This window comes from Sander vitreus, chromosome 20, assembly GCF_031162955.1.
Source record: "Sander vitreus isolate 19-12246 chromosome 20, sanVit1, whole genome shotgun sequence".
Classification (NCBI taxonomy): Eukaryota; Metazoa; Chordata; class Actinopteri; order Perciformes; family Percidae; genus Sander; species Sander vitreus.
The window spans coordinates 25,999,666-26,025,324 of record NC_135874.1 but is presented as its reverse complement, the minus strand read 5'-3'; the positions used below and the strand labels follow the sequence as shown (position 1 = coordinate 26,025,324).

The window sequence follows — 25,659 nt, the reverse complement described above, 5'->3', positions numbered from 1 at the left end:
TGTATACTTATGTGTGTGTGTGTGTGTGTGTGTGTGTGTGTGTGTGTTTTGGTCTTCGTCGATTAGTCATTCTTTTTAGTCTTTCATGCTGATAACTTTATGTCCAAGAAACTTATGAGTACATTTGTGTTAAACACAGTATTTAAAGTGGTGCTTTTTGCATGATTCTTTGTAGAGAAACTTACAGATGGTAAATGGACTGAATTTATACGGCGCATCTAGTCTTAACGGCCACTCAAAGAGCACAGATCTGTTGACTGATTCGTCAACAAAATCATGTGAGGGTTAGTCGACTAAGAAGTTCTTTAGTCCAGGACAGCCCTAAAAATGACAGCCTCCATTTCAAGCCACCGGCATCGCAGCGGACAGTGTTTCTCAAGCTCTGTGCTTCCTGTTACAAAGAAGCTGTTCCTCATTTGTTTTAGATTACCATCCTTTCACTGCATTCATTTCTTTCTGCGAGTATTTCTTTAGTTCATCCATTAAATTCTCTTCTCTCCTCTTGTGCTCAGAGTGTTATTAACGTGTTGCTAAGTATTATTCTACGCATGTTCTACCAGCTAACTTGTGTGCACTTTCACATAAACCACAAGCCCATGCACCATACATCCTTTCCACTAGCATAAGCAGAGCTGTCACAGACTGGGTGCAATGCTCTGATCACTGACACGCACAAACAACAGTACATGACTTATAACTACTCCAGTTCAAGTTGCATCGCACAATATAAACCCCTCACCCATCGTTGCAGTCCGTATTCTTTGCTCAATTGGTCATCATTATCCATACGTAGACTTTTGCACTGGTATAATTTCATCTACAAATACATCCTTGGATTGCTGCCAACATATTTTATCCATTTACATGTCCCACAAGCACTGCAGTCACAGCCTACGCTCCCAGGCCAGAGCTTGGCAAAAAGGTTTTTTCTTTTTTTGCCCCCTCAACTTGGAATACACTGCAGCAGGATCTAAACCTGTCCAGCTTGATCCCGCTGGGAAAAAAACATCTTTGGAATCTTGTTCTTGTTTTTAGTATTCCAAGTCTACTTGGCACTTTCGTTTAAATATTGTATATACTATTTGATAAATCTTGTACGTACTATTGTAATCTGTCCGTTTGTCTGTCTGTAACTGATGTTGTGTATTGTCCCAAACAGGTCTCTCCTGAGAATGACACCCTGTGTCTCAATTAGATTACCTGTATAAATAAAGGTTAAATAAATTGAATATTCAAAAGACACTCAGACAACACACACACCTCTACCTACCTACCTACCTATTGGAGATCTTCCACAGGGGGTCCGTGAACCCTAGGGGGTCCTCAGAGTTAGTTTTTTTAAAGTTTTGTTTTTCAAAAATTAAAATAAGTCTGAAAATAAACCCTAATTTGAATGTAACATTAATAGCAAAGATAACTTGGCTTATTTGTGACATTGACGATAAGCTTACTATAGGTAAGGTAGCCACTATGGTAGCCATACAGTTGATCTTAAGGTTTTACTGTGCTTTCCACATGTATGTTTAATGTAAAAACACGGTGTATGAAAAGTGTCCATTTATTTTTCATCCATGTGTGATTGGTTTAAAGAAATGCCATTAAACCAGAGCACGTTTTTCTCCCATCCCGTAATGCTGTGTGTAATGCTCGCCAGACCTTGTCCCTGTAGCGCTGTTGAGGAAGGTCTAGCAATGACCACATAAATAAGCCCCTCACCTCTGCTCTGTCTCGGATGTCGTTGTAGGCCTCCTGCAGCCTCTCCTGGGCCTGGGGCTCCACGCTGGGGTCCTGGGTTCGGTTGTGCAGCGCGGAAGCCTCGTCCAGCAGCCTCTCCAGCAGCGCTGCCTGGCCGTGGATGTCGCTCACCACCACCCTCTGCTGGTCCACCTGCCAGAGCTTCTCCTTCACCCCCAGCTGCAGCTCCACCCCGACATCCAGGCTGCACTGATGCCGCGTCAGCCACAGCTCAAACTCCTCGCACGCCGTCAGGTACTCGCCCCAGTGGAGCCACACCCACTCGATGCGACTGGGGGTGAGGGGAAACACATGAAGAAGAGTTACGGGGCATTCAGACCCCAAAAAAGTGGTTTTCCGCAGGGTGAGGCGGAGGGGGGAGTGTCACTGAAACGGCTCAATTGTGTGACGTCCTGTTGTGTTCTTAAACCCCCCAACAAAGCACAAGTAGACTTTAGATTTCACAGTTAATTTTCCGTCAGATCGTTTATAGATTTCAAATTTTCCCGAACGCACTTGGAAGGCAGTTTTACTACACAGGAGGGAGAGAAAGAAAAGAGACGAGTGAGACATAGCGAGTGCTTTGTTGTTGCAGGAAACATTCGGCTCCCGGTCAGTTTGGTGCTTGGGTTTCGTTTTTTCACCCTCATAGTGTTTTAAAACTTTCTTGTGGCAGCAATAAAGGCAGTGATGTTTCCCCATTTCCTGTACGGGACTCACACCGCCTCTGATTGCTGGTTACATAATAGGCCACCACAGCATGACGTGAGGTTGCGTTTCTCCAAAGTTGAGTCAGTCTCAACTTTTCACCACAGGAACCATTAATTGGGAAAGCCCCACAATTTAGTTAAATACTGTAACCAGCATGTTGATACCAAAAACAGGTTTTAAAAAGGCATATGAAACTGTCAAAGAGCCCCTATTATACTTCTTTTCAGCATCATATTTGTACTCTTGGGGTCTACTAGAATAGGTTTACATGCTTTGATGTTAAAAAAACAAACAAAAAAACATTACTTTTCCCATACTGCCCATTGCTGCAGCTCCTTCACCAAAACACTGTCTGAGCTCTTGGCCCGCCTTCCCAAAAAGCCCTGTCTGCTCTGATTGGTCAACCAAATTCAAACAAGCCACTGGGCGGGCTATGCTTACTCAGGCGACACCTACGGGCAGCACATATGAAACACTGGGCTGGCCTCACTAATTGAGGAATTTCAAACAGAAATGTGGGCGAGACATTTTCTGGCAGCTCCATTTGGAGTGAAATGTGTTTTTTTGTACTTTATACATCTATGTGTGATTGGACCAATTACCTGAAAACACACATCCGAAGCTATTCGAAACAGAGCTTCAACAGCCTAACTGTAAATGTAGCCAAAGCTGGCCTCAGGGCAAACTAACCAACACCTCAGTGTCAAACACCTACAAATGACTACACACTGTCCACCTGAATACAGCAGTGAGTAAGCTGCACCTGTGACAGTGGATGATATAGGTGCAGGTCTCCTCCCACAGGCTTTTCAGGTCTTTGAGCTTGGCGTGGGTGTGGTTCCTCAGCTCTTCATCTCCGCTCTGCAAAAGGTTCTCAGCTGCCACCAGCGCCATGTCCATCTTCACACGACCCTCGTGCTCCGACTGATGGATTTTCTACACATTAAAGTAGAACACAGGGAATAGCATTATAGTCAATATACAATGTTGACATGGTGCACGGTATATTAGGCATTAACACAACTAAATATTATGACAATGACTGCGAACTACTTAGAATGCGAGGATTGACAGCAGCTTTCTCACACATGTATCATTAGCACTAATATTTCTTAAAAATGAAGACCACATGTCCCATAAACCCCTTCATTTTCTGTTACTCTTCCTGCCTTGCATCTTTGAACGAAAAATAACATGTTGGAAGTTATTTCATTTTTAGTTCCCCTGAGATACATTTTTTTTAATTTTTTTTATATATATATATATATATATATATATATATATATATAAAAAATTTCAGCTGGACACTAACTCCCGGGGAGTTCAGTTTCTGAAAGTATTGTATTAAAAATGAGGTGAGTTTAATTCACCTTCTTATGACTGAGCTCAGTTTTTTTTTTTTCTGTGTCCATAATTTCTTTTGTATATTTATCTACTAAAATGGAAATAGGAATAGGATCCTCAGATACTGTACCCTGCTTGAAGACCAGAAGCTGCAGCTGTCCCCACTCTGGAGTCTAATGACAGAGTACTCCAGCAGCAGCTGGGGTCAAAAGTAAAGGGTCAAACAGTAACCCCCTGTCTGGACCGCAAATGCACGTTAGCATAGCACTCGCGTGCCAACAGCGTTTATGAAATACTGAAGCAACTGTCTATTAGGGCTGGTTATCCCCACCGATTTCCCGATTCGATTACATTTCCAATTTGATTGTATTTCCGATTCAATGTCGGTTTGGGATATTTCAGTTGCAAAACCAATAATGGATATGTAAGGGATTCTACAATTGTACAAGGTTCCCTCTAACCTGCTGCATTATTAAAACTATCAATGTTTACATTAAGAAATTGACCCCAAGGCAGTTACATGAATGCACTTTTTGTTTAACATGAACACACAATAACATGCAGCTCTACAGACTCTAAAGTCAGGGAGTATTTAGTGACATTAATTTAGATGGGGGGGGGGGGTTAGGGGTGGACAGCCCTGGGGATAAAGGTCACCTTCTTCCTCTGGGTTTTACAGCCTTGACAGCAGAGTCTGCGCCTTGAGGGGAGCATGCTATATTTGGTACCAATGGATTCCTAAGGTCTTCTGGTTTAATATGATACAGACAGGGATTCTGGATTTTATGAATCGATATTGTAACATACAAATGAATAACGATTTAAATCCAGCCCTACTGTCCATACCCATTCCATCTTGTCCACCAATTTTCAGACATTGAGCAGCAGGGGAGGCGTTGGTGACCTGAGCACAGCTGTCTAGTGCAGTTTGTCCATGAATAAACACTGCAGCTCCTCTACACCCAAAAAGTTCCCGCCGTGTCTTGCTTCCCAGCTGCTGGGCAAAAGTTAAGAGAGAGTCCGTGGGAATACAAACCGGAGCAGAGCGTGCTGCTGTCTGCTTCTGTCCACATTCCGCACACTCAAAAATGTTGAATAAATAGACGAAGCATAAATAAACGCTTCAGGTCACGTTTACGCCTGACAGAGGTGGCTGAGACGCGAGCCTGCAGGAGCCGGTGCAGACACAAACACATTCTTATTCCAAGCGCGTCAAAAAGTGAAGCTTGGTCAGGTGCCTTTGGTGTTTGTTATTGATGCAAAAAGTCTCTCTTAGCGTCATATTTAGACGTGCTTGCTCGGGACTCTTGGCGTCACTTTTTGACGCTCTGGGTTGGGACGTGCGTTTAACTGACATGCGGGAGAAGAGCGATAGAGTTAGGTTTAGGAAAAGATCGTAAGTGGGGTTACAAAATGTACATTTCAGTGACACGCGGGACAAGAACGGGACACGAACCCCGGTCTCCTGGGTGAAAGTCTTGTGTTGTTTGACCTATAAACCCCCCCAACCAACCCCCTTATGCGTCATTCATACTAGTATCTGTTGCGTAAGACGCGCTAGAGAAGAACACATCTGATACGCTTGCAGTCTAGATAGGGGGTTAGTGAAGCATCTCACCTCTGTCTCTTTGAGTCGTCCCTCCAGGGCATCACGGGGCCCCTGGGTGTTGTCGTTGGCCTTCAGCCTCTCCTGGACGGCCCGCATCCAGGAGAGGGCTGCCTCCAGGCTCTCCATGAACTCCTGCTGCTCCTGCTGCGTCATGACCAGTCCCGCACCTCAAAAAGAAGAACAGAACTCAGACTCTATATCGGCTAACACTCAATGTTAAAGAGGAATTCCAACCATTTTAATTTGAAGGAAAAGAATATATTATATTTATATAAGAATATATTCTCACCTGAAGTGAACCGAACTCTCAAGCGGACCAGAGTTTGTTTGTTTGATCCGCACCAGAGTTCGGATGAGCTTTCACCCCAGCCCACGTGAACCAGGGTACGTTTTAAACGGACCAAACGAGGTAGGTGTGAAAGCGACCTTAGACAGCGATCGGTTTACGCATCAGTGACGTGTTTAATCAAGATTGCCCGGGATACGTTTGAATCTCAGATTTCAGGGAAGTGCACAGACATCTTCAACTTCAGCAGAGGAATGTGAAAACACCTCTCTAGTGTTAAACTGTGCACAGATACAAGTCAGTATAGTCAAGGTCTGACATTTAGTTTAAAGTGCTCATATTATGCTTGTTGGCTTTTTCCCTTCCCTTTATTGTGTTATATATCTTTTTTGTGCATGTTATAGGTTTACAAAGTGAAAAAGCCCAAAAGGGACTTACCATCTCCAACAGAAAACACTGTTCACAAACTGCTCCAAACAGCTCTATTGTAGTCCAGCCTTTACTTCAGAGACAAACGTGGTCACTTTGTAACACACGTTATAATGTTCACCTAGCTGCTAGCATGGCACGCCCTCATACTCTGCTTCTGACTGGCTAGTAGTCCTTACCTAGGTACTGTCAGGGCACGCCCTCATACTCTGCTTCTGACTGGCTAGTAGTCCTTACCTAGGTACTGTCAGGACACGCCCTCATACTCTGCTTCTGACTGGCTAGTAGTCCTTACCTAGGTACTGTCAGGGCACGCCCTCATACTCTGCTTCTGACTGGCTAGTAGTCCTTACCTAGGTACTGTCAGGGCACGCCCTCATACTCTGCTTCTGACTGGCTAGTAGTCCTTACCTAGCTACTGAGCATGTGCGACTCCCAACAAAGATGGAACGGAAGTGAGAGGTCTCACTCTGTAGCTAAAACAGAGAGCTCAACACACAGGGTGAAAAGAGGAGCTGCAGCAATGTGCAGTATGACAAAAATATGGTGTTTTTTGAAAATTAAACTACATAAACCTATTCTGGTACAACCTCTAAATACAAGTATGAACCTGAAAATGAGCATAATATGAGCACTTTAAGTTTTTGAGTGAAGGGGGACTTTAAATAAATTGCCCCGTGTCTTATTATGAGCATTTTTAAGAACAAGGTAATGGCACAATTCCAGAAATTCCATCTACTGCATCAAGGCCAGTCAGGCATTGTGCAGAAACTCAGCGTGCCCTCAGGAGAGATAGCTGGAAGGAAACATTTTAAGAGAACATAACTGTCAGAGGTGGTCTGCAGTGAATGTATGCGAGGGAGAAGTCCTGGCACTAGAGGAGCACAAAGAGGCACCACATCATTTCTTAGAGGGAAAATAAAACGCAGGCGGCATGGGCCATTTTCCCAGCATGACTCATTTCTCCCCGCCACAACATTCCTTCTACCCAAATATCTACTGGTTTTGCCTCTTGAAACTCCCTGTCTTCAGTGGAAGACAACAAAAAATATTTATACTTATGATGTAAAAATGGTATAAAGAGCTTGACCTTGTTGTCGTTTTTTTCATTTCTAATGATTTCATTTTAAGTAGAATTTTGTCATTAATAATAGCATTTCTTCTGACAACTAAATGTATTGGAAAACAAGCTATCGTTTTCTCATTTGGAATTAAAATGTGTGTGTTTTACAGTAACTACAGTAAGTTAGTTTAAGGGGACGATGACATTTTAAAAAACATTCTGTAATCGAAATGAGCTGGGGTTAGCTTAGCGGCTAAAATTGCACCTGTAACAATTAGTACCGACTGGGAAATTGTAGGCTACTTACCTGCACTCTGTCACTGTTCCACTTTATTTCTCTTTCGTTTGAGTTTTAACAAACTCACAACATACATGCTGTGGACTTATTTTTGTCTTGGGAAAACTGTTTAATTAAATGTTAAAACGGCTTGCATTAGTAAAGTAACTTTTGGGTTCAATTATAGCCGCCCGCTGCAGTCTGTTTAGATACATTGAAGCCCCTCCTCCCTTACTTTGACAGCTCGTGCAGCAATCTCGCATTAACACTAACCTTAATCCAGTTTTCTCACATGCGTTAACATTCACTATTTGCTTGTCATACTAACTGCGGTTACCGTGCTTAATTCAAAGACGCTTATGTAGGCTATATTTAACGTTACACAGCCTAGTTAATACTTCAGCCTGATATTAATGACCTATATGCTATGCTAACTTAGAGGTGAAGATTCAATGTTGTACCGCCAATATCCCCGACAACAAACCAACCTCCGCAGCTTATTTAAGTGCAGTAACGTTACGTTAAGCACGAACTGCTCCAGGGAGTTCCCGCGTTTGTAGGTTGAGGTAGGCATACTGCCACTAAGCTAGCTGAACAACGGTGCAGATGTATTGGTCAGATAATGCTTTATAAGAGTAAAAACACTTACGGTTTTTTCGTTCATCAGGTGTGAGCAGCAGCTAGCGTGAACGCTGTCCTGCTGTGCCTGTGTTATGTGTACAGTGAAGTTATGGCAGGCAGGAAGTAGAGCCGAGGGCACTGGGGGTTGGAGTCAACAGCTTTTCATGCTGCCTTTAATGACTCCTTGTAAACTACACGACCCAACATTACAACGGAAATGCAACCTTCGTTTATTACTAAACAAAACGGCATAGTGGCGCTTTCTTAAAGAATGAAACAAAGGTGCTGAGGGTGGGACATCACGGGCTACAATAAGAGATTGTATTTTCCACCTCCCAAAATAAACTGCAGTTTAAAAAAAAAAAAACAGTTGATAAAAGAACTTTGAAAAAAGTGACAAACGTCAAAAAAAGTGACAAAAATGTCAAAAAAGTGACAGAAGAAGTGACAAAAATGTCGAATAAAGTGACAAACATTTCAAAAGAGTGACAAAAATGTTTAAAAAAAAGTGACAAAAATGACGAAAAACGTGACAAATGTAAAAAAAAGCTTCAAACGGCTCAGAAAAAGTCGACAAACGTTGAAAAAGGTGACAAAAACATCGGGGAAAGCCCCAAAAGTGTCGAAAAAGACGACCAAAGCGTTGATAAAGGTTTTTCATTTAACATTTTGACACAGAAAAACAAAAAGTTGCAGGTTCGACGTGAAGACAAGTTCCCTTCATTGTTTATTTCAGTGTTTTCCGGCAGCACATGAACTCATCATCAGCGCTGATTGAGCCAGAAGAAGGAACTATTCCAGACCAGCTGCTGACTCAGAGCCTCACACGTCACTGATTCAAATCGCGAGCTGCGTCTCAGAGGTTTGTTCCTATTGGTAGGAAAGAAATACTTATGTACTTGTACTTTTATGTTGTAAACATAATAACCAAAAAGATGTATACTATGACAACATGCTACAACAATGGATAGTACTCGGTAGCCTTCTATAAATATATAAAACCACAGTTTAATTCCTGGCATTAATTATTGCTTACATTCGCAGAAATAGGGCTGCTAAAAAGCCAATAATGGAATCTCACACATCTTAAAGGGCCAGTTCAGCCTTTTGAGATACAGTTACTTCAGATGATCCATAGACCTTACTTTTTATATAGAAATGTCAAAACCCAAACTATCTACATGGCTAGATGCCACCATGGGTAACTGGGAAAATGTATTGTGTTGTAATTTGGGTAAATCTACCTACCTTTAAACTACAACTGGTAAACATTTGCTTTGTAGCCATAGAAGACAGGTGAATTTAATCTAGCTTGTGTCTCTAAACAGCAGAAGACAGAATGTATTGACGAACAGCATGCAATTTGGCATCGTTGTGTCTACCGATATGTGACTGCCTTCCCCTTTTTTTCAGTCACATCTGTCTCCTTCCATTTCTGTGCTCATTACAACTTCTCTTTTATAAACCGAGCCTATAAGTCATATGCGAACACTCTTAATCAAGACACATTGTTTCAGCCACTGTTAGTACTTTTTATAGAATTAGATTAGCCAGAAAATGTATCGCAATGAAAGCCTAGATCATTACCAGCTACTCAAAGTAGATAATCATGTTTTCACACTATGAGAAGTGCAATTAACATATCACCAGGCAAATCCAGTTCTCAAGAAGTTCTACCTTGTAAGTGCAACATGAACAAGAAAGCTGATTCCCAATCTGTACTTAACTGTTATTTAAAAGACAAGAGAAATCAATCCCTCTGAAATGGTATTGAAATAAGTCATTTTATTAAGCTAGCTTTTATTCATTTTGTTTGCAAACAAGGATACATGACTACAGTGACTTTAGGACAAAATGTCCCACTGGACAACAAAGCTTTTACAGTACATATTATTACAGTCATCTCTGGTATTTGGTACATATGTCTGTCACATGCTAAGGCAATTAACAATAAATGAGATGGTCCTTTAAGTAATCCAGCATTGCGTTGTGCCAATTACTTTGCTACAAAAGTTTATCAAGAAGCCAGTTTAGCAAAAAGTCACTGTAGTTTTTTAAAACATCAGAACAGCATAACAATATCAAAACCAGTACGAAATCAGTGGAAAATACATGATTTGCATGTTCAGTGCCGCGGAGGTTGAGATTGGTTGATATAAATTTTTTGGGGCGATATTTTTTTTTAGGCCTGTTATCTCAAGATCATTACTTAAATGTCAAATTTCCTCAAAAGATCAAGGAGTGTTGTGGTGCTTAAAATAATTATCGTAAGATGTCTTTATCTTAACCCTTGTGTTGACTTCGGGTCACATTGGCCCGTTTTTAATTTTTGTTTTATATTAAAAAAAAATGGGACGTAGAAATAAGTGCTGAAAATGTGTAGAAGAACAATTTTACAATTTAAAACGTTGGAAAAAGCAAAAACAAACTGTGAAAAAAAGGCGTCAAAAACGTTGTGTTTTTTTCATGGTTGACGGGAAGACAACACAACTCAAGTTTTCTGTTCACTTCATGGGTGCCTCTTTTAGTGTGCTTCCATCCACCTGCCTTTTTAATTTGAGCTTAAAACACCCGTGTGGAGCCCAACACGTTCTCACTCCTAACTCGTCAAATAATGACGCTTGGTCAGTGGCTCTCAGCGTCAGATACCGACACAAAAATCACCCATTAGCGTCTGTATGAAACTGTAAGACGACGTAGTATTAAGAGCGGTAGTATTAACAACGGTAGCACGTAGTATGAAAGACCGAAAATCCAACATATTCTCACTCCCAGCGCCTCAAAAACCTAGGCTATTTGACGCTCTGGGTATCCCTTTAGCGTCATTTTTCGACACGCTTGGACAGGACCAATTTGGCGTCATATTTTAGAACGTGGGTAGGGTTACAAAATGTACGTTTCAGCGATACGCGGAACAAGAACAGGACGAAGAGCGACAACGGTAGCAAGTAGTATGAAAGACCGAAAATCGGCTTAAGGAGGCAGGTTGGGGTGGTGGATGCGTCAAATGACACAGGACTTTTACCCATGATACCGGGGATTATGTCCTGTTCTTGTACCGCTGATACGTACATTTTGTAACCCTACCCACGGTCTTTACCTTAACTAAGTGGCTTACCCTGCACGTTGAAATATGACGCCAAATTGGTCCCGACCAAGCGTGTTGAAAAATGACGCCAAAGGGATACCCAGAGCGTCAAATATCACCGTGGATAGGATTATATTAGAATTAGCCCCCTGCATCTGACTGAGACGCTAAAGGAGACTTTTTGCATCAGTAACTAAGCCCAAGGCCCCTGACCAAGCGTTGTTTTTTGACGCGCTGGGAGTGAGAATGTGTTATGGAGCCATGAGGACTGTAACGTTTCTCAAATTAATACATGAAACAAACAGAACTGTCCCAATTCCCGCCTGGTTTTCCTTTGTTTGAGGTTTGTCCTGCGCTCTTTTAATTATGTCATGTTGAGCCATCTTCTTCTGCAATGGTGTAATGGCACCTGACTGCAGAATAAGTGCCCACTAACTGTTCATCTCGATGCACCAAACTCATAATATTCACATAATAGTAGTGGACAGGAACGGTTAAAATATGAGCTACATTTTGATGGACCTGACTTAAATGTCAAGGCAAAGAGGAACGACTCATTGATGAAATCCACTTTGAAGGACGATGAAGTATGGAAGCCTGTTATCCTCAGATAAGGATACATTAAAGTGATCAGTTGAAAACAGTTTGGATGCGTGCCAGCAGTGGAGTTCTAGGGAAGGTTCAGAGGTGGTTCCTTTGGTCCAGACTGACAAATGTTAGATGGATTGTCAATTTTCTACAGCCATTTATTTTCTACAGAGGGTGAATCCTACTGGCTTTGGTGATCATCTGACTTGATCTGCCTCTAGCACCACCATGAGGTTGCCATTTTTGGTTTTGAGTAGTGCTGGCCAAATGAAGCCTCATGAAGCTTCATGAACCATTTCCTTTATTTTCTGAGCCCACTAGATGGCGCTCTCTGTTCAACAAATGGTTGAAAACACGCTGAATTGCCATTCCTTGAGCCTTTTTCTTTAAACCAAGAGCGCCATCTAGTGGGCTCAGACAATTAGGAAAAGGGTTCACGAAGTTTCATGAGGCTTCGTTCGGACATTACTAGTTTTGAGTGAAATATCTTGACAATTGGGGGAATGAGTACCATGAAATTTGGTACAGAGTGTAATAACTTTGGTGATCCTGAGTTTTTATCTAGCATCATCATCCAGTTTCATTTTTTTTAGAATACTTTGGTTTATGACCAAACACCAGCAAAACTAATGACATTCCCATCAGCCTCAGCTGGACTAACACGTTTGCATGCTAAACTAAGATGGTGAACATGAGAAACATTGCCTGCTAAACATCATCAGAATGTTTACATGTTAGTGTTAAGATTATGCTTAAAGCACCACTAAATACACCCTCACACATTGAATGATTCATCAACATAAGCGATTTGGACCAAAAATCCTATCTTATTTTTTAGCTGAATGGCGATACACGATATATATCTCAGTATTTTCTACAAAGTCGGATTAATGTTCAGTCAAAGCCACATATGAGAATCTGTTCTCATAAGTTCACGTTAAGTCCAGTAACTGGCAGACGCCACAGCAGAACGTTACCACCGAAACAATGGTACAATTAGAAGTTTTCCTCCCCTGCCTAACAAAATATACAGCTGTGCAAATGAGAATTTAAAATGTAGGCAAATGTCAAACACAAGCATGACTTTATTGAAGAAATGGCTTATGTAATGCAACATCAAACTATACCAATATTAGTCTCGCATTGTCAGACCTTCCTCCACAACGCTGTGGAGGAGGGTCTGGCAAGTCCACACAGCATTCCAGGATGGGGGGAAAAACGTGCCCTGGTTTATTGGCATTTCTTTAAACCAATCACAATCATCTTGGCCGGCAATAAGCACAGGAAGGAGCAACGGTGCCGCTGCGAAAAAGCCTCGGGAAGGAACTTGTTTTGGAGGAACGTGTACGTTCAAGAGTTGTTTTAGTCGTGCAACAGAAAACTCAGATTGGACAGATAGTCTAGCTAGCTGTCTGGATTTACCCTGCAGAGATCTGAGGAGCAGTTAACCACAGTCCTCAGAAATCTACCAGAGTTTAGAACGCCAACACAAAGGAATTGTGAGTTTCAGGTGGCATCTGAACAATCCCGGCAGTGAAACATCGTCGACCATAGCCTATACCGATATAAACGATACAGTCTCATCCCATATCTTGTTTAAAAATATGTCAATATACCGCCCAGCCCTTCGTAATACAATTTTTTTTTTGAGATAACAGGCTTAAAGAATATGGTCAAAACATGTTATCTTGACATAATAGAAATGAAGTCGTCATCTGTTTATAATTAAATCATGACTGCTAGATAATGGCCTTAAAATTCTTATAATCATGGTGAATCTCAGCTTGACAATCATTACAAATAAATGTAAATAAAGAGACCCATCAACTGAGTAGCTCAGAGAACGAACGCAGGCAAAGCGTACCTTATCGCTATCTATCAATGTTACAAACAAGTCAAATACAAAAATGCACTTTTTCTCCAACCAAAGCTGCCATCATCTCAGAAAAAAAATGCAGTAATGAGGACAACAAGCTTTTCAACAGCAGTTGACAGTAAATGAAGCTGAAAAGGGCCGAAAGAAATAGCAACAGTAGTTGAAAAACAGCATTGAAATTATTATGTTTTGCTGTACAGTTTATAGCGTTAATGAACATTCAAATTGCTGCATGAGGAAACATCAATCCCATAGTCTCAGTGCTGAATTTTTGCGGAACTTGCACTTTGCAGAACCAGACATACAGTACAACAGCACAATTAGTGTCCCATTTTGATGCAGCATTTGTACTGTCTGTGTGTTAGTCTCTCTGGCCCGGGTCCAGACTCAGGAGTGTCTTTCAGCAGTAGACGGACCAGTAGATAAGGTTGAAGAAGATGTATGAACCAGGGAAAATCATCCGGGAGTATTTGTCAATGGCGTGCGTGTTCTGGATGATGTTGAGGGCGCGCAGGCTGCTCTTCTTCTTCTTGGTGGTGGTGGACTCGCTGCTCACTGACAGGTGGACCACCATGTGTTCGGGTTTCTCTGGAACCTCGTGCAGCTCTTCCTGCTCCTCCTCTGGCCCCATGGGCTCCTCGGTGTAGCCGGCCAGGCTGTTGGTGTCTGCCTCGCTGTAGGTACCATCCAACATGGTCATGGTTCGCGTCTGGGAGATCCCGCAGGTGCAGGGCAGTGACTGGCAAAGAAGAAATATACAATATAAAATCATTATTGGAGTTTTAATGGGGAGACTGGCATGGTGCCTCAATGGTTAGCACTGTGGCCTCACAACGAGAAGGTTTGGGGTTCAAATCCTGGTTGTCCCTGGCCTTTCTGTGTGGAGTTTGTGTTTCTCCCCTTGTCTGCGTGCAGGAGAGAAAGACCTTTTTAAACGTCTCTTACTACGATTGTAGCTTCTAACTGAATCTCTGTGGTCTGACGTTTAGTTTCTATATCTGCTTTATTTCCCTGTTTCATTTGTTGACTATAAAAATGCAGAACATCACCAGCCTTATCTTTCTAAATGGTTTACAATTACTTTGGTGGATGTGTCTTAATTCATCGCAAAATAATGTGTATGTATTGATGTATAACCCTGTTTCTGGTCTTCTAGATTCTGGCAAAACTGAGAATCATAATCCATAAAGAGTTCATGTCGCTGCTCACAAATAATTCACAGCTTCTTACCATTTTTTGGAGTTACTTGATCAGGTAAAATGTATTAAAAACACACAGACAATCCTTTCCAGGAGTGTTCAGTGTGCAGTAAATGTAATGAGTCTTTTCATTCCCTAAAGTAAGTACAGAAATCAAACAGTGGATCAGTGAGTGAGGAAACAGCAGTGGACATTGATCCACTGATAGTCCCAGACCTCCCATGGTGTAGAACCCGACAGCTTGGGCTCATGAAAATTAATATCTATCTATACTGACATCCCCAGATAACCCCGACAACTCACACCTATTCACTGCTTCTGTGAGAGTAATTTGACATTAAAACATTACCAACTTTACCAACTTTCTCAAGCCCTAAAGTTAACTGTGGAATACAAACTCTAATTGTTCTTGCTCTTTGTTAGCCTGGTCCTATCAGAGAGTCTGGCCACTCTCTTTCATTGACAAGTGTTAACTTCCTTGAAGGCGGGTACTCTGTTGAAGTTTAAAACTATTGGATCTGCCCAGAGCCACTCTGGATCTGCCATAACCAATCGCTAACGTTTGGTCGTGACGTCGGCTTAGCATCGCTAGCGTTCGCCTTAGCCAACTCCTTCACCGCTAACGGAGCGGGCTGGAAAATCAAACTGTTCCCGAACCCCGTGGGGAGGAGGGCCACAACATCATGGCCACCAACACAACTCAGCCAAAAGATTGTTCTTGCTCTGGCTTTAACTCTTCTGGATATTCAGCAGCGTTGCAACAACGGACCGAATGGCTTCGCTCGCATATTAAGCGCCGCCATTACGGAACTACAACTCAAAATAGCACATGACGTCAACGTTATCGTTCTCTCATTTGGCTGGAGAAAACCCAAGAATATACCGCAAACCCAGACGTGTACTAAAGGAAAATTGAGCAGAAGTACGTAGGAGGGCGGAGCCAGGCTAGCACTTTGTATCTGTCTTATTTACTCGTTCTTTTTGTATGTATCCAGTTCTTGTAAGTGAAATTGCACAAAGTCAACAAGAGTGGCTGGGCCTTTTGGAGTCAGAATTATCTGACCAGCTAAAGGGACTTTTCTGGCTCATGAGCGGAGAGAAAGATGCCCCTTTTTTATTAATATTGCATGCCAGTTTGAAGTTTTCCTCACAGCACGATACAGCATACAGCACACTGTTTCTACACTGATATATATGATATAAAAAAAGAAGAAAATCGAAATCCCTGCACACATTTTTTACCTCTGCATTTGGTGTTTTTGTCGACGTTTCGGGCCCAGGGATGTTTCTCAAGACACGTTTATTACGTATTTCTGAAATGGATCTTCGAGGGATTTAATTATCTGCACCGCAGAGGAGACCAAGCAAGGGGTGTACGTGTTGCTGACTATTTGGCTAGCTACAATATCAACACTGACCGTCACATATTTATTGATTATTTTTGCAGTGGTTTTGGAGAAAGCTGCAGGCAGCAATACAGGAGTGAGCAATACAGGCACATTTGGAACGGGCATTGCACCAGTCGAATCAAATTCTGTGTGAAATACTGAAGCAGAAACAAACCTGAGATCGTGCCCGCTCTCTCCTCTTGCGCTCTCTACGGTCCTGGACGGTGGACAGGTAGTTGACGGCGGCGTACTCCAACACAGACAAGAAGACAAAGACGAAGCTGACCCACAGGTAAATGTCCACCGCCTTGATGTAGGACACCCGGGGCATGGACGCATTCACTCCGGTGATGATGGTTGACATGGTCAGCACCGTAGTGATGCCTGGACACAAGATACACATAGTTCTAGTTAAACTAGTACTGAATCTGAGTTTGTCTATTTTTACTTTCACAGTGTAGATGCAGTATAAGGGCCTGCTCTGGATCAGGAAACGGACCCGGTGTTTGGCAGCTGAAGCTATACACTCGGGCGTGAAAGTAATAACAGGACCAGTTATAAAATATGATGCAATAGCCCTGCAATAAGTACAACCCTGTAAAATTCCCAGTCAGTATGGTTTCGAAGATTTGCAGTTGAGAAGGTATCAGTGGTGGAATAAGTATTAAGAACTTTTACTTAAGTAGTAAGGGTTAACCCTAACCCTAATCTTACGCTCTCTGTGTGTTGCCAATCTCAAACTTTGTTTTGGGAACCAACAACAAACTTCGAGCTAGTAAGCTACACTGAAAATGGCAAGTTTTGAAGACAATTTGGATCGTGCAACAAGGAAGTCCTGCTTGGTTCTTTCGGGGAATGATTGTAAAGATTTACAAAAGAATATTTTTACGGCATTTCCTCTCTAACTGGGACGTTTTGGGACCCATTGGTGGGATTGCTACACTGGTACGAGCCAATGAGGTTTACCCATGTATCCAGCTAATTTAAATAGCTCTGTGTGAACAGTTAACTTAATTTAATATTGTATGTAGCGAATATCAAAATCAAATATCAAAATAGATTCATAACAGATAAAACAAGTTTTCTTACAACACAAGGGTTATTTCAACTGACGGTCATATTGGACTGGTACAACATGAATAAATAAATAACGACCATGTCTACAGAACAGGACATATTTTACTGGTTGTACAGTATAAAAACAATAAATAAAGAGCATGTCTACAGAACAGGACATATTAGAAACAATACAAATAAATATAAAAAAATATTGCATACTTATCGCGACACTTTCAATATAATATTGTGCAACGTGATATCGCGATATCGCGATAACGATATTGAGTCGATATATCATGCACCCCTAGTCCCAGTATAGTTTTGAGCAGAAATCACTGAGACTTTGGACGGCATGTTGGGTCGGTGGCTAGCACTCTCGCCTTACAGCGAGAAGAAAGACCTAGTTCAAAAGAGCCACGAGGTGAGCCATGAGAGGATCCCAGCAAGGGGGAAACATACGCCTGTACAGCAAGTACAGCAAGAGCCCCGATGCAGAAAATAATTCAAAAGAATAAGTGAGAGGGGTGGAACGTGGGAGGTTGGTGTATGCATGTGTGTGTTCCAGATTGGTGGAGCCAGCTTTCATCATTTCACAGACAGAGTTTCCTCAGGCACGCACAATCTCTTCAAAGTACCAAAGTAGAAATAAGAAAATAACCTATTTTATTTTCCCTGTGAAGAGGCGCAAGAGAGATGTGCAACCCCATATATATATATATATATATATATATATATATATATATATATATATATAATATATACGGAGATACCGAAAGACGTCGTCCGAGTACCGTTACATCACGGTACGAATCAAACGTCAGCGAGACGTCACTTATGCGACTTTGGGGTGAGTATTCTTTCTAACTATTAGAGTACAGAGCTCAACAGTGACCTCCCACTTTTTTAACGGCTCTGGTTCCGGAGGTGTTTTTCCCCATTTAATTGTGTCATTGAAGTTTCAAAAATTGCTTATATAAAGAGTTTTAAGTCTGGGCGAGCTACAAGATGAATAGTGAGCTTTAACACATTTGATTCGTCACAATTTTTTTTTGGGAAAATGGCCAAAAAGGCAAAAGGAACAAGACCGTATACAGAAACTATCATAGACGTCAATGGTAGAAGCACGCTCTAGCCGTTTGCAGTTTGGTGTTTCTATGGTAACAGCGAGTTGGACAAATCAGAGACGTTGCTGTTACGCTTAGGATTGTGGGTGGTGTAGTTTCTCTCCATAAGATCGCGGATAAAACATGTTTTTCTTAAAATAAAGTTGATTTCATATGTACTTCTGGCTTCTACAGTAGCAGCAACTTTCATTTCACAACCTCGTAGCTCATGGTCAGTCTATCTAAATCCTTATGGAGAAAATCAATGGGATTTTTACTTCCACACTGTTGAGCTCTCCGTTCCGATCTCCTAGTACTGTAGTTCCCTGTGAAGTGGACTTCAGGGTATTCTGCCATGTTAAGTAAGATTCCAAACCATAGGGAGCAAACATGCTCAGTGAAAATAGAACTGCGAATTCTGTAGGTGACAACTGAACAAAGGTTCATCACTTTGCCTGAAGCTCACAAGTAAGATTACCCATCAGTCATTGGTCCTTGCTAAAAACGACACCGTACATCGAACTGAACCGAGTTCATAATATAGTGTATACTTTGATTGTGCATATTGCTTACTGTATATTTGTGTTTGTGTTATACAGTTCCACTCCTATTCATTCTGTATATGACGGTGACGCCAATAAATCCCCAGGAGCTTGGACGCTATATCCTGACTCCCATATTCATTTGAATGGAGTTTGGCTTACTGCTGAATTGTGTACACGCACACACACAAGGAGAGAAGCATAAGAGTAACATTTCCAGAGTAGCAGCAACGTATCCAAGGTGTTTACGTTACCAGGGTAATAGAGGAATAGAGGAAGTGATATCTGCATTAGTGACGTTGCAGGGTGTTCTGAAAGAAGTCGAAAGAAGTTCCCTTAAAGATGCCGTAGGTAGGATTGCGAAGATCCAGGAGTTAGCCAAAACATTTGAACATTGACAACTTCTCAGTCCCTCCCCCCTTTCTGCTAAAGCCCAAAACGGTCTCCTAAGCCCCTCCCCCCACAACGGAGAATGAATGCATGTGCATGAGCAGTGACTGACACGCAGTTAGACACCCCCCCTGGCCCTGATTGGTGCATCTGAACAGGGAGCTGTGGATTTTCCGTCGCACTACAGGCTGTAGGTGGTGCCAAAGGAGCCGGATTTTTCTTTACCTGCTTCATGTAGTTCTACTGGAACATAGGGTCAGTTTCAGCAAATATGACAGAAAGTTAGTTTTATAAGTCTTACCTACTGCACCTTTAACCGACATTCCCTGAACAGAAAGAACTGTTTATGTACACTGTGGATCGAACGCAGCCTTAAGGCAGTTACACACCAACCAGACGGCCGACCGTTGGCAGAAAAGGCAGTTGGACTGATCAGTCTCCCCGAGTTGGTCAAAAAAATGCCTCGGAACACACCAAAGAGACAAGACGTAATACGTCTCCATAACAGCAGGCGGCGCTAATCTGTATTGTCGCCCAAAAATGAAAACCAGCAGCTGATTGGACGAACGCGTCACCTGGGTTTGTTTTCTCCGGAAATTCAAAGACAGACCGTCATGGCGGCTTGTTCAGAATACGATCTCATATTGTACTAAAATAGTTCACCGAAACGTGTTTCTGAAAACATTTTAAGCGAGAAATAGGCCGTGCAGTTGTTGAATCTGTCTTCATTTCAGATCAGCAAAGGTCAGTTTAAAAGATTTTCGTCAGATTTTGAGAGGCTTAGTCACGCTCATTCTGCTTGCTGTTTCCAGGTGAGTCCCGACTGCCCTGTCTCCGACTGAACACGTCAGGTCGGCCAAAATGAAGGCCGACAGCTTCTCAGATGGACGACGGCACCGAACACACCGAACAGACTCGAGTCACCGAGCTCGAACTCAAAAAGACATTGAGACAGTTTTTTTTCTTACCCAGGGACACCCTGGCCGGCACAGCCCGACGGTCGATCCAGAACGACACCCATGATAGCATCACCATAAGCGTGGCAGGAAAGTATGTCTGCAGGAGGAAGAAGAAGATGTGGCGTCGCAACGTGAAGTTGATGTAGAGACGGTTGTACCAGCCTGCAAACACAGCAAGAGACATGCTCAGACAATGCATCAACAATGTAGAAACTGGTTACACAAAACGTCAACATTTTACAAGAGCTTTCATTTCACTACATTTAAGAAACGTGCTTATTAACATATACAGAGTATGTAAAATCCTTATCATCAGTATAATATGTGATTAATGTAATGACACATGTAATAAATCTAATGATGTCAAAACACAGAGTCCTTAAAAGGGTCCTGGAGCAAAATGTAATATCAAGGTATACATAGTCTAGGCTGCGCTCAAAGGTCAACTTTGACCTTGTTGCCGCAGCCTTGCCAGAGATGGAGCTAAAAATATAAACTTTTGTCCTGAAGGTAGATGCTAGAGGAAAGTATATGGGGTCAAAGTAGCCGAGATATTTGTGTTCAGTGACTGTAGGCCTATACTTGTACGCAGAAATGACTGCAGAAATTAGTGTGTGCGTGTGTGCGTGTGTGTGTGTGTGTGTGTGTGTACCTGTGCTGCTGTAGAAGGCCAAGCGAGAGGTGGTGTGGAACTTCTGGATGAGGAACTGTGATAAGGAGATGCGATCATCAGTACTGAGAGACTCATCACCGCTTTTCCAGTACAGCATCAGGTCTTCATCTGTGTAGGCATCTGAAAACCATCACACATAATGTATTTATTTATTTATCAGTGTAGAACTTTCCAGCAGGTGTAACTATTGTTTATATATATATATATATGGCTCGCCTTTAGGTTTCATTTTCATTCAACTGATGGTCAGGACTGGTACGCCTTGCCTGTGAGTGACTATAAACTAGCAGTTTGCTAGTAATTCAAATCAAGAATTAATATCACATGATTGTGTAATTTCATTGGTTAATTCTGGGTTTCATGTTTGTGTTTTCGTTGCAGGTTTACAACCTAACTAACTTACTAACGTCATTAATTATCAAGCTGACAGGCTAGCATAGCGGTAGCAGTCAGACTACCTAGTGTGTGGATGCTTACTGTGTTATGTGTGCGCAATAAAAGTTCATAAAGTGACTCGAGTTGTATCCGCCGTACTTGTCCTGAAACCCTTCCAGTGGGGAGTTTATTGAGCTATAGCAGGTAGCTTAGTAAAAACTGGACAATCAGGACAATGCACATTAAAGGTGCTGTAGGTAGGATTTCAAAGATCCAGGACTTGAACATCGACAACTATTCAGTCGGTTTCCGCTAAAGCCCAAAACTGTCTCCTAAGCCCCTCCCCCCACAAGGGAGAATGAATGCATGTGCATGAGCAGTGATTGACACGCAATTAGACACCCCCCCTGGCCCTGATTGGTGCATCTGAACAGGGAGCTGTGGATTTTTGCAAGTCGCACTACAGCCTGTAGGTGGTGCCAGAGGGAAATGACCTGCTTCATGTAGTTCTACTGGAACATAGAGTCAGTTTCAGCAAATATGACAGAAAGTTAGTTTTATAAGTCTTACCTACTGCACCTTTAACCGACATTCCCTGAACAGAAAGAACTGTTTATGTACATTGTGGATCGAACGCAGCCTTAAGGCAGTTACACACCAACCAGACGGCCGACCGTTGGCAGAAAAGGCAGTTGGACTGATCAGTCTCCCCGAGTTGGTCAAAAAAATGCCTCGGAACACACCAAAGAGACAAGACGTAATACGTCTCCATAACAGCAGGCGACGCTAATCTGTATTGTCGCCCAAAAATGAAAACCAGCAGCTGATTGGACGAACGCGTCACCTGGGTTTGTTTTCTCCGGAAATTCAAAGACAGACCGTCATGGCGGCTTGTTCAGAATACGATCTCATTGTACATTGATTGTACTAAAATATAAGTTAATTACCTACTGCACCTCTAACTGAATGCACCAACCACTGTTTATTTCTGACTGGTCTTCAGTGAAGTGTTTAATTTTATTATATCATTTTTTTTACTTAGTTTCATTGAGTTTTCAGTTCATTTGCTCACGTTCCAAAATTATAAATGAGCATAAGATGTAAAGTTATCAGTTTTATAAGTCTTACCTACTGCACCTTTAATGAACATTTCTGTAACTGCGCCAGTGTTAGTCACTGTAGTCAGCTATAGTCCTAGTTACCTAATATGCATGTCTTTATGGTGGGAGGAAACCGGAGCAGCCGGAGGAAACCCACGCAAACACGGGGGGGGGGGACGGACATGCAAACTCCAGACAGAAAGGCCCTGGCCGGACCAGGGATTGAACTCTGCAGTGTCCTACTTGTTGTGAGGCAGCAGTGCTAACCATTGAGCCACTGTGCCGCAAACCATCGTGAATCAAATATGGTCATAGGCTGAAGTCATTTTTTTTACAACAAAGCTTTAAAGAAACAGCTCATAACTAGTTACCATCCATTTAAATCAAAATAAAATGCCCCCCTATACCAATGAGACGTATATGGCAGCTACTCGCTTGCCTGTTTTAGATTATGTAGATGTGATTCATAGGCACACTGCGTCTTCAACGTTAAAACCCCTAGATTCAGTCTATCACTCTGTACTTAGATTTATTACAGATGAAAGTTATAACACTCACCACTGTCTTTTGTGTGATATGACTGGTTGGCAATGAGACAAAATGGTGTTCATCTGTAAAGCACTTCTTGATAAATTACCCTTATTACATTTCCATATTGTTTACTCCATATGTAAATCCATTTTCCACTCGGTCCAATGGATGGCTTTTACTTGAGGCCCCTCATAGTCGGACTGGGCTTGGCAAGACCGCCTTTTCAGCTCGATGGTGTTTTAAGCTCCCAACGTCTCCTTCCAGGCAGTGATGTGACCGTCGACTTCAAGGCACATAACCCTAACCCTAACCATTGCCTAATCCTAGTGCCTTCCAGGCAGCGCTGCCTGGAAGGAGACGTTGGGGGCTTAAAACACCGATAAACTGCTCCACATTCCTGGAATGCGGCACAAAGCTCCTTAAAATTGGTCCCTCCCCCATCTAACAGTCAATGTAAAGCTTTGATAAATGACTTGTATGTATATTCTTGTGTCTGCTTTCCCTGACTGGTTAAACTTTTTATCTCTTGTAATGTAAGTGTGGTTGTCTATTTGCTGAAATGCGTGCTGTGCACTCGGCCCAATTGCAAATAAGGGTCTCCCTCAATGGGCCCAGAGTTTTAAATAAAGGTATCATTTGATTCTGCTCACATGTCTTCCACAGTTGCTATTTATTCATGAACATACTGTAGGTTGATGGGAGCGGATGACTGGGTGCATCTTTCCAGCGAGAAAAGAAGAAAGGGCTTTTGATGGCCAACAACCGAGCAGCAGCCTGAGGCAGAAGTAAACAATCTGCACCATGAAACTAGCAGTAGAAGAATGCTGCAGAAAGCTACAGTGTGAGAATTCTTTGAGTAATAACAAGTGAAACTGACCAATTTAATCTCAATTTCAACTGAGACCACCAAGGGCAGCAATTTCATGGGGTAGGCATGTCTCCTCATTGGCCTCATGCCCGTCAAAAAATGATATGCTTTTTGCCCGGCCAGCACTGCTCCATCTGATTTTGCTGATTTCTTCTCTGCCTCTTTCCTGTCGAAACGGTGTAGTGTCTTTTGTTGAGACAAAGGCAGAAATATGTATATGCATTTGTTTCGTCAAATTTATAAAGCTGCACGTACAACGTTCTGTTTGAACGATACCCAGCCCTACTCATTAGACTAAAAGAACAATAAGGAGCACTCCTGTTTCTGTCTTTTATTGAAACTAAGATGTCGAAACCCGGGAAATAAAAGAAAAGGAAAAAAGTCTATTAGTTTGCATGACAAACATGAAGATGGAAAAGAAGCACAGTGGCTGAAAGTGACCATCAGGGAAAAAAGAGACCTTCAATCCGCTTGTCTGTAACAAAGGAACTACATAAGTAAGGATGATAAAGAACTTAGTGAATCAAGTTAGAAACAAGTGATCCTGACCATATGAGGAATTGATGGAACAACTATTGGTAAAAGAGAAATGTTTGGGCAAAATAGACGGAGAAGTTGAAGAAGAAACAAAAAAGCAGTAAGTGGAATGGAGATAACTGAGAGGTAGGCTGTGCCTGAAATGTATTTACATTTTAAATACATTAACAGTTGATACAATATAAAAAATGTACAGAGTTTTTCAAGCTTTTAAGACACAGAGCCTGCATTTAATTGTACTTGTTGTCAGTGGGATAACCTTCCCTCTGGTATTTGCAGTATTTTTTTTTGTGTTTGTTTCAGCATTTGTGGTAGTATTCTTTTCTCTGATGCCGTCTGTTCTACCTGGCTTTTGCTCAGTGTGCTATTTTGTGTAAGCATTTTAGCCAGATGAATTCTGAAACTCAATTCAGTGCGCTTGCTTGTGTGTGTATGTGTGTGTGTGTGTGTGTGTGTGTGTGTGTGTGTGTGTGTGTGCGTGCGTGCGTGCGTGCGTGCGTGCGTGCGTGCGTGGGGTGGTGATGGCGCAGTGGATATGACACGTGCCTTTGGTGTGCGAGATCTGGGTTTAATTCCCATTGCGATACATCAACCAATGTGTCCCTGAGCAAGACACTTAACCCCTAGTTGCTCCAGAGGCGTGCGACCTCTGACATATGTAGCAATTGTAAGTCACATTGGATAAACGCATCAGCTACATGACATGACATGACATGACATGACATGACATGTTGTCGGTGTTGGGGCGTAAGGGTGCAAGTGCCCTTTCTCAATTTGTGTGTGTTTTTTTTTTATTTACGGAATTCAGAAATAGAAAACTATTTAATAATTAAATAACAGTTTAAGTCAATTCCTGTAAACATCCAAACAGTCATTCTTGTGTATATCAAGTTCAAGAATTATAGAGTCTCGGTTTCTAAGGGTAATAAATCATAAGAAATGTTAATACTTAAGTTGACTCGTATTCCCTTTAACTCATGAAATGTTTGATGTTTTCTCCTCCTGAATTGAAGTAAAACCATGTGAACTCTGATAATGTAACACATCTTCTAATTTGGTTCTGGACTGGCCAGGAATACGAGCACTTGATGCTTTTTGGAACCGTAGATGAAACATTTACTCACAGCTCTCCAGCTCCAGTGAGCAGGTCTGAGAATCCAGAGGAAAGCGGCTGAAGTCCATGTTACAGGCTGCTGTCACCGTCACTCTGTTCAACGACAAAAACAAGACCAGACACACAAGGTGAGAACAGTCAGTAATGTCACTGAATTATCTGAATTCAATCACACAGTCACTGGAAAATACCTTC

The 25,659-nt window shown here is 42.1% G+C and overlaps 2 protein-coding genes across 3 annotated transcripts in view; both read right to left on the bottom strand.

Moving 5' to 3' along the window:
* The window catches only part of syne3 (spectrin repeat containing, nuclear envelope family member 3), a 54,254-nt gene extending 48,689 nt beyond the window's left edge, over positions 1–5,565 (bottom strand). The window contains exons 1-3 of the mRNA XM_078278184.1: positions 5,408–5,565; positions 3,209–3,381; positions 1,717–2,026 (exon numbers count right to left, since the gene is read on the bottom strand). Coding sequence (XP_078134310.1) covers positions 1,717–2,026; positions 3,209–3,381; positions 5,408–5,551 — 627 coding nt within the window. The 5' untranslated portion in view covers positions 5,552–5,565. The remainder of the gene's footprint in view (positions 1–1,716; positions 2,027–3,208; positions 3,382–5,407) is intronic.
* Positions 5,566–14,026: 8,461 nt separating this feature from the next.
* gabrr2a (gamma-aminobutyric acid type A receptor subunit rho2a) overlaps positions 14,027–25,659 on the bottom strand; it is a 49,492-nt gene continuing 37,859 nt past the window's right edge. For both annotated transcript variants that reach the window (XM_078278185.1, XM_078278186.1), the window contains exons 5-9: positions 25,475–25,557; positions 20,919–21,059; positions 20,276–20,428; positions 16,389–16,597; positions 14,027–14,365 (exon numbers count right to left, since the gene is read on the bottom strand). In XM_078278185.1, coding sequence (XP_078134311.1) covers positions 14,027–14,365; positions 16,389–16,597; positions 20,276–20,428; positions 20,919–21,059; positions 25,475–25,557 — 925 coding nt within the window. The remainder of the gene's footprint in view (positions 14,366–16,388; positions 16,598–20,275; positions 20,429–20,918; positions 21,060–25,474; positions 25,558–25,659) is intronic.